Source organism: Podospora pseudocomata, chromosome 4, assembly GCF_035222375.1.
Source record: "Podospora pseudocomata strain CBS 415.72m chromosome 4, whole genome shotgun sequence".
Classification (NCBI taxonomy): Eukaryota; Fungi; Ascomycota; class Sordariomycetes; order Sordariales; family Podosporaceae; genus Podospora; species Podospora pseudocomata.
The window spans coordinates 1,844,387-1,859,026 of NC_085888.1; the positions used below are offsets into that span (position 1 = coordinate 1,844,387).

The window sequence follows — 14,640 nt, forward strand, 5'->3', positions numbered from 1 at the left end:
CCAAGTAAGAAGAAGCTCAACCGTTGCGAAATCGAACGTTGCCGTTGGATGGAGCTGAAGTTGGAGTTGATTCCTGGTCCCAGAATCCCCAAAAATGCGAGGCATGTCAGCTGTCGTCATCTGACCCACAGCCGTCCCACCCCACGCGCAGCTGAAATCCTGGGGCTGTAATTACCAGCACCAATCCTGCCTTTTCTCGCCGAAAACGCCTACCCCAACCCGTAATCCCTCTGTTTAGCGCGTAATTATTACACATGCTTCTCCAACTCCCAGAACCGCTCGGCTTTGTCCACGCTCCTGACTTTGTGCCTCGGCTGGACCCTGCCCAGCAACGGCCTAGCACGACGTCGCCAGGACATGGCTGTGTCTCATCTGACTGGCCACTGCCGGTGATATGAATATCATCACCCGTCCCTCAGCATCTCCCCGACCTCCTGTCCGACCTGACCTTCTCTCTTGTACCATCGCAGCCCGGATCCGCTCCCGTAATTTACTCTGAAACTTTTGTCACGCCGTATTTGAAGATGCCTTTCGACACGGAGCTGACCCGCCGGCTCGGCATCGCTGGTACGTATCCCTCACTCGACATGGTGATGGACAAAGTCAAACTGACATTTCACCTTCTACAGTCCCTGTTGTTCAGGGTGGCATGCAGGTAAATCACACCTCCAGTTTGCCATGTAAATATGGTTGCTAACACAGTGGCCAGCATGTTGGATACGCTGAGATGGCGAGCGCTGTGTCCAACGCCGGCGGCTTGGGCATTATTACTGCCCTCATCTTCCCAGAGCCCGAGGGCCTTCGCCAGGAGATCCGGAAGTGCCGGAAGCTGACCAGCAAGCCATTCGGTGTCAACATCACTCTCCTGCCTGCTCTCGTCCCCCCAAATTACGAGGCCTACGCCCAGGTCATCATTGACGAGGGCGTCAAGATCGTCGAGACTGCCGGCAACTCTCCCGGGCCTGTGATTTCCAAGCTCAAGAAGGCCGGCTGCATTGTCCTCCACAAGTGCACGACGATCAGGCATGCTCAGTCCGCCGTTAAGCTCGGCGTCGACTTTTTGAGCATTGATGGTTTCGAGTGCGCTGGGTACGTGTTCAGACAAACTCCACTTCCCCGGATTTTCCCACCATGGACTATCCTTCCCCTGCCGAGCAGGCGCTAACAGACGTCACAGCCACGTTGGTGAATCAGACATCACCAACTTTATCCTCCTCAGCAAGGCGCGCCAGACCCTCAAGGTGCCCTTCATCGCCTCTGGTGGCTTTGCTGATGGCCAAGGTCTGGCCGCCGCCCTGTGCCTCGGTGCCTGCGGCGTCAACATGGGCACCCGGTTCCTGTGCACGGTCGAGTCCCCTATCCACCACAACATCAAGGAGCAGATTGTCAAGGCGCAGGAGACCGACACCACGCTCGTCCTCCGCCGGTGGCGCAACACCACCCGTCTGTACAAGAACAAGGTGACGGAACAGGCGCTCAAGGTTGAGCAGGAGAGCAAGACGGGCGAGTTCTCCGAGATTGCTCCCTATGTCAGCGGAAAGCGCGGCAGAGAGGTGTTCATCAACGGAGACCCAGAGTACGGTGTCTGGACTGCTGGTCAGGTTATCGGTCTCATCAACGACATCCCGACCTGCAAGGACCTGGTTGCGAGAATCGAGAGGGAGGCCGAGGATACTCTCAAGGAGCGACTTGCGTTGGTTAAGCCGGCGCCTAAGCTATAGAGCATGTTTTGCGACTGTACTTTTAGAGTAGAAGGCGGGGCATTTTCTGGGAGGTTGTCATGAATCGTTAGCAGGTTACTTGTTTGTCTTGTCTTGATGGCATCTTGTATGACAGAACTATGACTTCTGGATAATAGGACGAGAATGATCTTCATGGTCAGCATGAAGATCACGACACATCATGTTCAATATGCCATGTTCATTCATAGTTATCTCGGTGGTCAGAGGGGGTTGCTAGAAGAAGGTTCCTAGAATACCCTAACCCCCGACCGTTGGAAGCGTCGTCTTAGCGAGTCGTTAGCTCCAACTACCGACCCAACCCCACCTCTTCATGTGCCCCCCCGAACCCGACCTCGGCTGTGCTTTCTTCCCCCGGCAAACGCCATTCGGCGCGCAGCGCAACTTGGAACCCATCCCGCAAGCCCGTGGGATTCCAAGGCCAGGGGTCATCCCTCTCACCTGTGTCTTTCTTTCATCAAGAGGCGACACTAACCTTCTTCTTCTCTCCCTTCCTTTTCCGAGCTCTCGTGACCAAAATCTTTCTTCTCTTTTCTCTCTTCTTTTTACTGTTTCTCTGTCATTGCGACTGCAAGCCAGCTAGGTACCTACCGACGTAAATTGCGCTCGCTCACAACCGCACTCGCAGCAACAACAACCGAACCATCCAGAAATCGCAAGCCGCGACAAGCTCCAGAAGACAGTCAGACAAAATGGTCGCCGACGCAGTAATCTACCACCCCACCATCACCCACTACCTCAAGTTCGTCGGCACCACCGTCGGCCGCGACAAGCTCCTCCGCACGCTCCAGTATTTTGCCCGCTTCTACGCCTGGTACCTCCTCCGCACCAACGCGACCAAGACGGCCATCCAACCATGGGAGACCATGAAGAAGCAGTTCGGCCTCGTCCGCAAGGTCCTCCGCGCGGGCAAAAACGTCGAGCACTTCAAGGCTGCCGCGCTGGCGGCGGACAACAAGACGATGGACCCCGTGCTGAGATACACTGCCGTGGGGAGGCAGCTCGGTTACGCGGGGTATCTCTCGATGGATCTGCTGACGTTGCTGGATGCGACGGGGATCAAGAAGAGCCCTAACGCGAAGAGGCTGCAGCAGGAGGCGTATAGGTTTTGGGCTGCGGGGATTACGTTTAGTATTGTTGGGCAGCTGTATACGCTTTGGCAGTTGAAGAAGAGGGAGGAGAAGGTTGATCGGAAGGAGGGGGAGGGGGTGGTGGAGGGGAAGAGGATTGCCAAGTATGTTTTCGAAAAGGGGTGGATGGACGACGAGGATGATGATGATGATGATGATGATGCTAACGTTGGGAATAGGGAACGTGCGGCTAGCAGGTTGCAGCTTACTTCGGATATCTGCGACATTACTGTTCCTCTTTCTGCTCTGGCCTGGGTCAACTTTGATGATGGCATTGTTGGTTTGGCTGGTACCGTCAGCAGCTTGCTGGGTGTGTACTCGCAGTGGAACAAGACCGCCTAGGAAGTCAGGTTTCGGGATGATTGAGGGGGATTGGGAGAGGGGACGGGGAAACCGACAAAATTTACAGAACGGGGGTTGCTGGCTGGCGAAATAGCAACGGACAGACGATGATTGCAGATGTGTTTTGGCAGGAGGTGGATGAGTTGGTAGGACGAGCGGTGTTTTGATACCTTTTCTCTTTTTTGAGATTCAGAGTTGTGTTTGGTGGTTTCTCGTTGCTGTAGTTGTACGTGTAACTCGTGGTAGCTCTTTCACATGTCAGCTTTGGAAATTCAGCTTGTTGTGTTTGCATGGTTTTGGATGAGGTCGATGGGTAATGTTTAGAATGCTTTGGTGAAGCTGTTTCAGGCTTGATTTATTTTGCGCAGGTAGCTTTCTTGCAATGCAATTTCCCTTCACGGTAGCATTTATTGAATCCCTCCATGATTTGAGAGAATTGAACCCCTCGTGAGAACCCTTGGCTGGAAGTGTTGATCCTTGTCCGAAAGCCGATGACTCCATTTCGGTCCCGGGCGTGTGGACACCGAACCCCAAGCTGCCGGAGTTTGGTGGGGTTCGTTGCGGAAGCTTGGACGAGACAGTGAACGCCCCCCTCCCTCCCCCAACCCCCCTGCTAAACCTCTTATCAAATGCGACAGCAACGTCCAGTGTCACTCTTCATGCCCTCACCAAATGAGATGGATGCGAGATATCATGAAGAGCGTAGACAGCTTTGCATAGGTGTCATCACGTGCCACATTTCCAGCCATGTCGGTGACTTCAACCCCGCCAGAGTTGGATGACGATGCTGGGATCCTACAACTCACATCTGCGATGCGACAGGCCCAAGCAATCGGTCAGTGATCGAGCCAAGACGCTTCCAGGCAGATTCCCAGCAGCAGCGGGATGACGGGGGGTATTCAAAATGCCTGTTTCATCAGGGGAGCTAACCCCTCGGCACCTTCTTCAGATCCTCTCGGTTTCAATGGCGGCCGGGCTGAGGTTCCATTCTGGCGGCGGCTAGATCCAGTCGTGACGTTTTTGTATCCGTATTTCAAGTTGGCTAGCACCCCGCTTACAGTTCCCAGGTTGCTGGTTGGTGTGCCTGGCGCTGAATGCTTCCTGATCCATATCTTGGGGAAACTTTGGTCTTTCGAAAGAGTTCCTCCCTCCTTCTCTTGTGTCTCGTCCCGCATTCGTCCAGTTTTCGTCCCGCCGCCACCAGCCCCTCTCATATTGACGACCTTCTCATATTGACGACCCTCCCCAACCGCAACCGGAACTGCTGCCACTGAGCCTGGGCCCTTCAACAAAAACCTTTGCTGAGGATTGGCACTGTTGAGGATCTGAGCATCGTGATAGCTTCACTTGTGACTTGACACGTGCTCAGTAATCATTCGCTTGCCCTCTGGACGAGTACCTACGGGCAATAACAAAACCGAGGTTGGGAACCTGCATATCTGCCTCCCAACAATACCGTGTTTGCCCCTCCAGGCCTCCCCGCGGCACATATTTGACCCGGAGCGCGAACAGCATCATTTAATACCCCATTCGGCCTCACTCACCACCAACTGACGCCCCGACAATCCGTCAACTCTCCTGCTTTTTCCTCCAACCTCGAAGATGTCTGTCTCGACGGAAGCCAGAGAGCTGGGTCTCTCCATCCTGGGCCTGGGAACCCGATACCCTCCTTACACTCTTGACTCCCGCGCGGTCGAGGAACTGAGCAAGCGCTACCATCCGGAAACACCAGCGTATGTGTCGCCCCTCACACTTTCCTACTCTCGAGACCATTGGCTGACTGCTCCCTCACAGCATGCAAAAAGTCCTCGCCATCAACCGCTTCACCGGCATCGACAAGCGCTCCTCCATAGGCCGACCGGACCACTGGCTCGTAAACCAACCCGAACCACCAACGATCGCCCAACTCCACGATGTCTTCATGTCCGACGGTGTCCCCCTCGCCATCTCGGCCTCGAAAGAAGCACTTGCCGAAGCGCACATCACCGACGTATCACAAATCACCCACATGGTCTCAGCAACCTGCACTGATTCTGCCAACCCAGGATACGACCACTACGTCGCCAAAGCCCTCGGTCTCTCTCCATTCGTTGAGAAAACTCTGCTTCATGGCGTTGGTTGCTCAGGTGGCTTGGCAGCGCTGAGAACAGCAGCCAATCTCTGCCTAGGCCATAGCACGAGGGGATTGCCCGCGAGGATATTGGTTGTTGCGTTGGAGATCTCCACGACGTTAGTCCGCTCGGAACTGGAATCCATACATAGTAATCAGGAGACGAGAATTGGGGTTTGTTTGTTCAGCGACTGCGCCTCGGCGGTAGTCGTCTCAAACGACATCCCCTTTTCACCAACCGAACCGCTACCGCCACCAGTCTATAGCCTTCTCGACTGGAGGCACCAAACCGTCCCCGACACGGAACAAGACCTCGGCTTTGACACGCACCCCCAAGGCTGGAAAGTAGTTCTTTCCCCTCGCGTCCCGAACCTCACAGCGTCGGTCTTGGAACCGACGTATAACTCGTTAATGTCGGGAAAGAAGCTCCCGGAGGGGTATGGCTCGCCAAAGGACTTTGACTGGGCGATGCACCCGGGGGGAGCGACGATTCTCACGGGGGCCGAGAAGGTGCTGGGGATACAGCCGGAGCACATGAGGGCGAGCTATGATACGTATGTCAATCATGGAAACTCGAGCTCGGCGACGATTTTTAGCGTGCTGAATCGGTTGAGGGGGAAGGAGATGGATGGGGTGGCTCCGGGGGGGGGGGGGCGAGGGAGTTGGTTGTGGGTTGTGCTTTTGGGCCGGGGATCACGGTGGAGATGTGTCTGTTGAGGAGGAATCTGAGCAGGACGGAAGGGGGGAGGAAGGGGATGGAGACGCCGCCGGAGACGGAGGAGAGTAGTGAGGATGGGGAGGGGGGGCGTGAGGTGAGCGAGGAGGAGAAGAAGGGGAGTGAGGTGAGTGAGGAGGAGAAGGGGAGCGAGGAGGAGGCGTTTATAGCTAAGGCGTTGGAGAGTGTAGAGCTGGACTGAGGAGGGTGGTGAGAAAAGGGGGTGTATATATGTGGTGTGTTGAACCCCGGGCGGCATGACACGAGTCGTATGGCGACCTCACTTGGGGACAAGCGGCCGACTATGGGGGGGGAGTACCTACGGGCCTTGGGCTAGACGTGTATATTTTCCCAACAGATACCATATATCAATCTTTCTTCTCCTGATTCCCGGTGATATATGGCACAGGCACATTGAAATGGAGCTCCTCTCTTCTAACTAACCGCTCTCACTCACTCACCTCACCCTCATTGCCAAACCCTGGCCTTTTTGTTTTCCTGAACCCATGATGCTGACCAGGTGATCGAACGGTGTGGAGCCAAAATCAATTAAACTGATAACGACCAAACGCGGGGTGATAAGAACTATTTGCCCCACTATAGTTCCACCATCCCTTTAGGCGCACGGTCCCCCCCCCCCCGCCCTCTTTACCTTCACCGGCTTTTTGTACAGCAGCGCGCGTGCTCTTCAAACAACAAGTCAAGACGTTTAACCAACCAGAGAAGTACGCCCATAAAACTTTGTTTGGACCAACGGTTACACAACCTGAAACGGCACCGACCTTGTTCCACGCGCGTTGCGCGTTGAAGATGATTGGTCTGTGAGAGGTGTCTGACAACACGTGTACAGGGCGTTGGTTTGAGTGCCGAAGAAGGAGGCAATGGATGGATCCCAGCCTCTTATTTTTTTTTAGGGCAGAGCGGGGTGCTGGGGGAATAGGTTTATTACCACGCGATGATATTGGTGGGGTTTTATGAGCTGGCCGTGCGCGCGGGGCCTGAGGGATGAGGCACGTTCGCAGTGTGCGTTGTGTGGACTGAGGGATGGGTGAGAGTCACAGCTGAGAGGGGAGACCGAAAGGGAATTATTGAATGGGGTCTCTCATGCCAGATTTGGGTTTTCTAGATTTTTTATTTTTATTTTTATTTTTATTTTTATTTTTATTTTTATTTCTATTTTCATTTTTATTTTCATTTTCATTTTCATTTTCATCTTCTTCTTGGGAAATACAAACAACAACACAGAACATATACTAGAATGCAAAAGTAAAGCAGGCCTTTTCGCATCGCTCGTTTTATTTCAGCTTGTCTGATAGCCCAAACGAACACACTACCAAGAACACTACCACACCGCTGCCTGGAACTGATAGCCAAACCAAACGCCCGCACACCCCTCCTCACCCCTCCTCCTCTCATCCCTACCACACCACCAGTCTACCTACTTATCTCCCTAGCTCCGCTTCGGTCATCCATATCCTCCCCCTTTTTTTTTTCCTGACCGAACCATTTCATTCACTTCATTCATCTCTAATGCCCTCACTCTTCACAATCAACAACAACGTCTCCCTAATCAGCATCACCATCGCGCCCTCAGCTTGGATCGCGTCCCTAGTCGTCTCACTCTTCTTCGCCTTCCTCTACCTCCCGCCTCTAATCAAATCATCCACGCCCGCGTCAAGGGCCAATTTCTTCTACCGGATCAAGCAGTTTTTTTCTCTGCAGGGCCCGTTCTACTCCGAGGAGGAAGACGGTGAGTTTCAAAAGACGGTGCTCCAGCCCATCATCGAGGAGCCCGACGCGGAGGAGAGGGAGGAGCAGAGGGAGTACGAACGGAGGCGCAGGATCAAGAAGAGGAAGCAGGAGATTGAGGATCTGAGGCCGGGGTTGTTACCCGGGAGGGAGCTTATCGGGGAACTTGGCTGGGGGAGCGAACGGAGGAGGGAAAAGGAGAAGAGGACGTCGTCGCTGTTGAAGATCAGGAGCGGGAGTAAGAGTGAGAAGCGGTCGTCGAGGGATAAGGAACGGGATAGTAGGGAAAGAGACGGCAGCGACGGTGATGGTGGACACGGCAAGGATGGCAGATTACTACGGCAGCAACAAACAACCCAAGTCGTTGCAACCGTCGTACGGGTACCACTCGGCCGCAACCGATCCGCTGAGCGAGACAGAGATGGGGGATGGGGACAGCGATCTAGAGGATCTGGAGGTTTCTGGGGGCGGATATTCTCCTCCGGCGTGGAGACGGCTGGGAGACGGAGGTCGCAGCAGCGGCTTCTGGCAGCCCCAGACGGTGATCAGGAGTGACCGCCAGCGGGATGGGTTTAACAGGCAGTATGATTTGCTGGGGAGGTCGATGAGGGAGGATAGTCCCGATAGTGTGATGGATGGGCTGGCGGGGTATGGAGGGGGTCGTGGGCAAATGGGGGAGGATGCACACTGGTTGAATGATGAGATCTTGCAGGAGGCGATCAGGACGAGGTTGCCGGAGAGTGTGTCCCCGGAAAAGGGGAGGAGTCCAGAGTTGGAGGACAACTACTGGAAGAATCACCAAATATACGGAAACAACCAGCAGCAGGAGCAAAAGAAGCTGGGGAGCATCGACGAGACCACCATCAAGATTAAACAGGAGGACTGGGAGGAGGAGGAGCAGCAGCAAGGAAGAGGGGTGGCTTTGAGTGCGATTCCAGAATTTTCGCCAGTTCGGGATGGACCCGTGACGACGCCAAAACCAGAAGAAGAAATTGCTGATAACTGTGAGTTTTGCTCTTGTTTCCTCTCTCCCATCACCGCACAACGCAAATCTCATGCCGTGTCTTCAGACATTCGCTTCGCCGTCCACGCCGAAGTCCAACACCGCACCGAACCCATCGATGCCACCATCAACTTTTTCCGGTGCGTCTCCCAATCCGTCACACGGTCCAAAACCTCCCTCTTCACCTCCCTCCTCATTGCCCTCCTCTCTTTCATCGTGACGCGTCACCTCACCCACCCCCTCACCCCTCCTCCAGTCCCCGACCTCGTCAAAGTCGCCTCCGTCGCCCGCTCGCTCGAGCCATTGATTTACTACTCCGAAAACGGCGCAGCCCAAGTGACATCCCTCCAAGCCACCTCGGTCGCAGTCTGGGACCTGTCCGAATCCATCAGAACAAGCAACCTCACCTCGGCCCCCCTAATCGTCTCCACCCTCGACGACCTGGCCGACTCCCTCCAGATTTTGTCGTTGGAGCTGACCAAATTCTTCGCCAACGTCGACGGGGACATTGACGGGATTCTGATCACCATGTCCTGGGCCCGTCGCGAACTCTCCACCCTCTCCTCCTCCCCTCCCCCGTCTCCCCTCATCAACAACATCTTATCCCTCCCTTTCATCCCCTCCATCTTCGGCCCGACCCACCCCCAGCGGACACAGCGAACCCTCCAACGCACATTCAACGAACTGCTCAACGTGCTCGAAGAGGCGGTAGAATCCGAACTCTCCCACTCCTTATCCCTGTTTCGACTCTTCTCTTCAATAGACTCCCAGTTCCTAACCCTGACCCGAACCGTAACGCGCGAGTCATCAAATCAGGAGTCCCTCCACAACGACCTCCTCTCTTCCCTCTGGGTCCGTCTCCTAGGCGCTAAAAAGGGGGAACTAGCAAAGTTTGAGAAGAATCGGGAACTGCTGAAGGATGTGAGGGAGAAGACGGTGAGGAATAAGGGTGTGCTGGTGGAGCATAACCAGAAGTTGTTGGCTCTCAAGGCTAGTCTGGAGGCGCTGAGGAGGAAGCTTGTCAGCCCGCTGGTGAGGAGTATCAACTCTAGCACCCTGACGCTGGAGGAGCAAGTGAGGGGGTTGGAGGAGGCGGGGGGGTATCTTGAGGGGGTGAGGAGCCGGCAGAAGGGGAGGGTGATGGAGATGCTGTATGGGGGTGGGTCAGGGGCTGGGGGCCATAAGACGATTGTTGAGATTGGGGATGTGTAAAGGGGTTGGGGGGGGGGAGGGGGGGCTTTCTATTCTTTCTTTTTGTTTGGGAAATTCGGGCATGCTTGATACCAGTGGTGATATTTGGCAATGGGACTTTTTGGTCAGGGTAACTAACATTGTTTTTTTTTTTTTTTTTTGGATCTGGGAGACATCTTCCTTGCTATCATTTCTGATTTTTCGGCTATTCGGGAGCTCTCTTTCATCTTCTACATTACAAACAAACATACCCCTGGGCTGGAGGCGGCGCGTGTGGTGGTGATGGATGGCGTCTTGTTCATTTCTTTCTTTCAGGGACAAACAGGGACAGTGCAGGTTTCAGTCTAGCATATACAAGGTAGAACAGCACAAAGATATCCGATATCATCCAAAACAGCAACCCGATTGCTGAGCAATGTTATGAAGAAAAAAAAGAAAAAAAAAGAAAAAAAAAGCAAATGTTGGAAAGACAAACGCTGCGCGGTGGGCCAGGAGTCGAACCTGGGTCTTCGCTCAAACTCGGGGTTGTAATGACCGCTATACTACCGCCCCACGAAAACACTGCCAGAAATTCAAAATCAAATGCCCAGGCAGACTGTAAAGTTTGGTTGTGGCGTGGAGTAGTGCCAGACGATGAGGGTGGCGGCGTTGACATGTGTGGAGTTCCAACCCCCAACGCTCCCGTAGCCCCAAAACAGCAGAACTCAACAAGATGGATAGCGTAGGGTATCTTATTACTACATGGAACAGCAGCAAGTGAGATGGCAGCCCCAATGACCCGCCATCTCCCAGGCCAATCGAATCTATGTACAGCCTTCCATTAGCCCCTTGCCCCGTGATTATGCGCAAGATACTCAACAAAGGTCGGCCAACTGAGCCCTCTATTGGTGAAGTAGCTGGTTTGGTCACATATTGCGGAGCACCACTGTTAGCCATCCATCTTCTTCTCAAAAGTAGAAACGGAATCAAGAGCAGGGCAAACCAGGGAGCAACCCGAGCGAATGATAGCAAGACCATAAACGCCAAATTCCCTCCCATTGATCTCAGCCAGTTGATCCCAACGCTAGCCGTCATGTCCTCCTTGCTGATGATATGTCGAATGATGATGCCGCTATGAACGCCGGGACGAGAATGAATAGTCTCCCATGGGGGGCCGGAAAAAGGTTCTGAAAGTAGAAAACAACCCGAGTTAGTCCAAGACTCTTTTGAAGAATTGCTCAATCCAAATCTTCGTTGGGTTGGTAGATGTGCCGACTGCGGGTAGGGTCTTTGCGCATGGTCTGGCCAGAGCCAGTAAACCCGACTATGCAGCAAGTTAGCAATTGGTTTCCCATGCAAGTGGACATCAGACAAGACATACCTCTCCCCTTGACACCCTCCGGCGTGCGGAACATGCTCTCCTTCTTCGCAGCCTTCCCAAACTTTCCCTTTTGAGTAAACTCCTGCCACTTATTCTTCCCCGCCTCCAGCTCCTTCGTCGCCTTTATCTTCTTGAACTTCGGTTTCGGCTTCTCGTCTGGGTTGTTCTCCGCCGCGGCCTGCGCCTGGGGGTACATGTCAGCAGGAGCAGACTTGACGATCCCATTGTTCACTGTTGGCGTCGCAGAACCCGAACCGTAGGCTGGGGTAGATGATGAGGAAGACGGGCCGGCTGTAGGCGCTGTGCTGATCCCGTCAGCCTTGCGCTTCTGGGCAGGCATGGGCTTTATATCCTTCGCTCTCAACGTCTCAACCGTATCATAGCTCTTGAACTTGACAGTGTAAATCGGCGCGGTCTTGGAGCCGGTAACTGACGTGATTCTCGCCGGGTAGAAGCCCTTGTCGCCAGTCGCCCATTTGGCCATCACTGTGTCGTTGACTTGGTAGTTTACAACGACGTCCGACTCCTTCTCCTCGGCCGCTTCGGGGCCGGCTTTCTTGAAGGCTGGGTGGTTCTCTCGCGACCACTTCTCCTTTGGCGCTGGCGGTGGGGAGGGCTGTCGCTTCGGCGGCGCGGGCGCGGATTTAGGCTTCAACTCAGCGATGGAATCATTGATCATCTGGATCATGCCCTCAAGGTCACCCTTGAGGGTCTGGAGTTCGGCGTTATCGGGATCATCTTTGAGCGATGTGACGACGAGTTCGAGCTGGATTCAGTCAGCTTAGTGACACGGTTCAAGCAGCAGGGGATGGGTAGGGGTTGCACATACCTGATTCTCGTACTCTTGTCTCTCGGCTTCTAGTTCAGCGCTCATGTTGACTGTGTTTTGCACGTGCGGAGATCCAAAGTCGATGGATACTTTGCAGTCGTGTCGAAGGATGACAGTTGAAAAGTTGGCGGGGCGCGTGATGCTCATTCAACCCAGGATGGGAGACCAGAATAGTAAACGCACGGACCATTTCTAGATTCACTTGAACTGGGTTTTCGCACGGTGCTCGCACTATCATGGACAGGCAAAAGTCTCCTGTCTCAAGAATTATCCTGAAAAGTACGGCATAAAACTGTGGCTGTTTAAAGAGGCGGACTGAGACAGCTCCAGCAGAAAGAAAGATTTCCAGATTGAGGCAAAGTACAGGTGAGCCAAAGCAAACACAGCTTGAAAAAAGACAGTTTACGAACCAATGTAGTTTATCCACAAGAAGGCATCTCCATTATATCTTCCATTCTGTCCAGCGCGCATTATATAACTCTAAAGTTTGCTCAGCTCCTAAACAACTTCAACCCCGCCTCCTCAAGGCTAACACCACCCATCTCCTCGTCGTCGTCCTCCTCTTCTTCCTTGTCATCCTCCTCCTTGAGTGCAAGCTTTTGCCCAAACAGTGCCCCAAACAACCGATCAATAGCATGCTCTTCCCATTGTCTCCTGTCCTCGGGCGCCATGAAGTTTTGGAGCTTCTCATGCACTGTATACCGCAGCTTTCTCCCCTTGCTAGCCTTTCTATCCACCTGCTTCCGTACCTTGGCCTCCTTCAAGGCAGCCCATCTCACAGTAGTGACCGACTCTCCTGGAGCACCAGTGTCCGCAGAGCGCTGGTCAACCAACTCCTTGAGCAGCAATTGGTAAAAGTCGGCATCGTCGTAGATCTCGACGTCTTCTTCCACCTTCTTGGCGGCTTGGGCAGGAGCGCAGGAGCGGGGGATACGGGCGCGCTTGACAAGACGATCCGAGGAGACAAGCTGACTGTCGAGGGCGGAAAGAAGAGTTTGAGATTCGTTCTTGACGAGGTTGCGGGTTGCGGCGCCGGTGGTCGTGTTCTTCTTGACTCTTTCGGACCACTTCTCTAGGACCTTGCGCCTGTGAGCAAGGGCGACTTCCTCGGTGGCAAGCATATTCTCCCATATCTCTTGGCTGGAAGTGTCGACATCGATGGTATCCCTCTTTCTCTTCTCGCCAACCTTGGCACGGGCCTGTTCGGGCAGGAAGCTGGTGCGGACACTATCGATTGTATTCCAGAGCTTGACAGCGGCCTCCTCGGCTGCTTGGTACGGCTTGTTGGAGATTTCTTGGTTGTTTTCCACCTCGTTGAAGGTGTTGGAGGCAACCAGAGCTTTTTGGAGGCGAATGCGGAGGTTGAGGATGGAGTCAAAGGCGCGGCGCTGGATGCGGACGGCCATCCCCTTGTCAGCGTCTGCTTTGGCAGCCTGGGACATGGCAGAGACAATGGACTTTTTGTCTTCCTTGAGGGCTTCGCGAAGCTTGGAACTGTCGGGGTCTTCGTTGAACTTTTTGTCGTTCTTGAGGGCCCTGCGGATGTCGTCTTGGTCGTCGTCGTCGTCGTCACTGCCCTCCTCACCCTCTTCGCTATCCTCCTCTGAGTCGTCAGACCCCTCTCCCGCCTCCAAGTCAAACATCTCGTTTCCATCCGCCACCGAGTCGTATTCCTCAGAGTCCTCCTCTTCATCTTCCTCCTCAGAGTCCTCATCTTCTTCCTCGCCTTCATCCTCCTCACCCGAAGAAGTCATGAAATCAGCAGCCGTCGGCCTTTTGGAAATCCTCCCCTTGGTCTTCAACTCCTCTTTCGCCTTCCCATTCGCCTTCGCCTTCTCTAACTTAGGCTTAGAGCTAGCACGGAAGACATAGTCCCTGAATCTTTCCTCATCACTTTTGCCAAGCGCATTGTCGCTATCAATCTCGAAGTCGTCGTCAAAGTTCTGATCGCGCTCGAGGTCGGCCATGGAGGGATCGTCAAACTCTTCTTCCTCTTCATCCTCTTCATCCTCTTCATCATCATACTCATCACTACTCTGTTCCAGCGCCGCTCGACTCACCCGCGCGCCGCGGTATTCAGGGCCAAGCTTGATGCCTTCTTTCTCGCGGAGTTTGCTCTTGCTATTCCATAACCACCGTCAGCATTTGCGCAGCCAAACACTCGCTTTCCAATTAACATACCCGACAGCAACATAGTGCTCCGTCCCCGCCAGCTCATCCTCCGACTCGTCGCTCCCACTGCGCTCATCTTCGGATTGAGGCTCGTTCTCAATGTCGAAATCCCTTGCGATAACCTTCTCGTCGAACTGCGCGAACCGCTTCGAGGGCTTTACTTTCTTTGCTACTGGCGCCATTGTTTGCTGATTGGTAGGCACACTACTTGCTACCTGGGAAAAAGTTGCAGCTTTTGGGGATCTTGAATCTGCAATGCGCAAGCAAACCATCCACTTGCAAGTAAATTTTTGGTAGAGC

General features: G+C 53.9%; 6 protein-coding genes across 6 annotated transcripts; 4 read left to right on the forward strand and 2 right to left on the reverse strand.

The window, feature by feature from the left end:
• Positions 1-226: 226 nt before the first annotated feature.
• QC762_409310 (uncharacterized protein) lies at positions 227-1,721 on the forward strand (the record flags this gene model as incomplete). Its single annotated transcript, XM_062890385.1, has 4 exons — positions 227-567; positions 630-655; positions 710-1,089; positions 1,178-1,721. Exons 1-4 carry the CDS (start codon positions 525-527, stop codon positions 1,719-1,721), a joined length of 993 nt encoding a protein of 330 aa, XP_062743536.1. The 5' UTR covers positions 227-524.
• A 710-nt stretch (positions 1,722-2,431) lies between these two features.
• On the forward strand, positions 2,432-3,617 carry PEX11 (Peroxisomal membrane protein PMP27; the record flags this gene model as incomplete). Its single annotated transcript, XM_062890384.1, has 2 exons — positions 2,432-2,973; positions 3,049-3,617. The coding sequence occupies 2 exons, from the start codon at positions 2,432-2,434 to the stop codon at positions 3,209-3,211; spliced, it is 705 nt and encodes a 234-aa protein (XP_062743537.1). The 3' UTR covers positions 3,212-3,617.
• Positions 3,618-3,896: 279 nt separating this feature from the next.
• QC762_409290 (uncharacterized protein) lies at positions 3,897-6,429 on the forward strand. Its single transcript, XM_062890383.1, has 3 exons — positions 3,897-3,960; positions 4,034-4,944; positions 5,006-6,429. The coding sequence occupies exons 2-3, from the start codon at positions 4,814-4,816 to the stop codon at positions 6,036-6,038; spliced, it is 1,164 nt and encodes a 387-aa protein (XP_062743538.1). The 5' UTR covers positions 3,897-3,960; positions 4,034-4,813; the 3' UTR covers positions 6,039-6,429.
• Positions 6,430-8,092: 1,663 nt separating this feature from the next.
• On the forward strand, positions 8,093-10,000 carry QC762_409280 (uncharacterized protein; the record flags this gene model as incomplete). Its single annotated transcript, XM_062890382.1, has 2 exons — positions 8,093-8,789; positions 8,856-10,000. 2 exons carry the CDS (start codon positions 8,093-8,095, stop codon positions 9,998-10,000), a joined length of 1,842 nt encoding a protein of 613 aa, XP_062743539.1.
• Positions 10,001-10,692: 692 nt separating this feature from the next.
• Positions 10,693-12,361, reverse strand: QC762_409270 (uncharacterized protein). The gene is made up of 3 exons (XM_062890381.1): positions 12,169-12,361; positions 11,340-12,105; positions 10,693-11,282 (listed from the first exon to the last, which is right to left on the reverse strand). Exons 1-3 carry the CDS (start codon positions 12,313-12,315, stop codon positions 11,197-11,199), a joined length of 999 nt encoding a protein of 332 aa, XP_062743540.1. The 5' UTR covers positions 12,316-12,361; the 3' UTR covers positions 10,693-11,196.
• A 252-nt stretch (positions 12,362-12,613) lies between these two features.
• On the reverse strand, positions 12,614-14,640 carry BFR2 (rRNA-processing protein bfr2). Its single transcript, XM_062890380.1, has 2 exons — positions 14,350-14,640; positions 12,614-14,289 (listed from the first exon to the last, which is right to left on the reverse strand). The coding sequence occupies exons 1-2, from the start codon at positions 14,610-14,612 to the stop codon at positions 12,660-12,662; spliced, it is 1,893 nt and encodes a 630-aa protein (XP_062743541.1). The 5' UTR covers positions 14,613-14,640; the 3' UTR covers positions 12,614-12,659.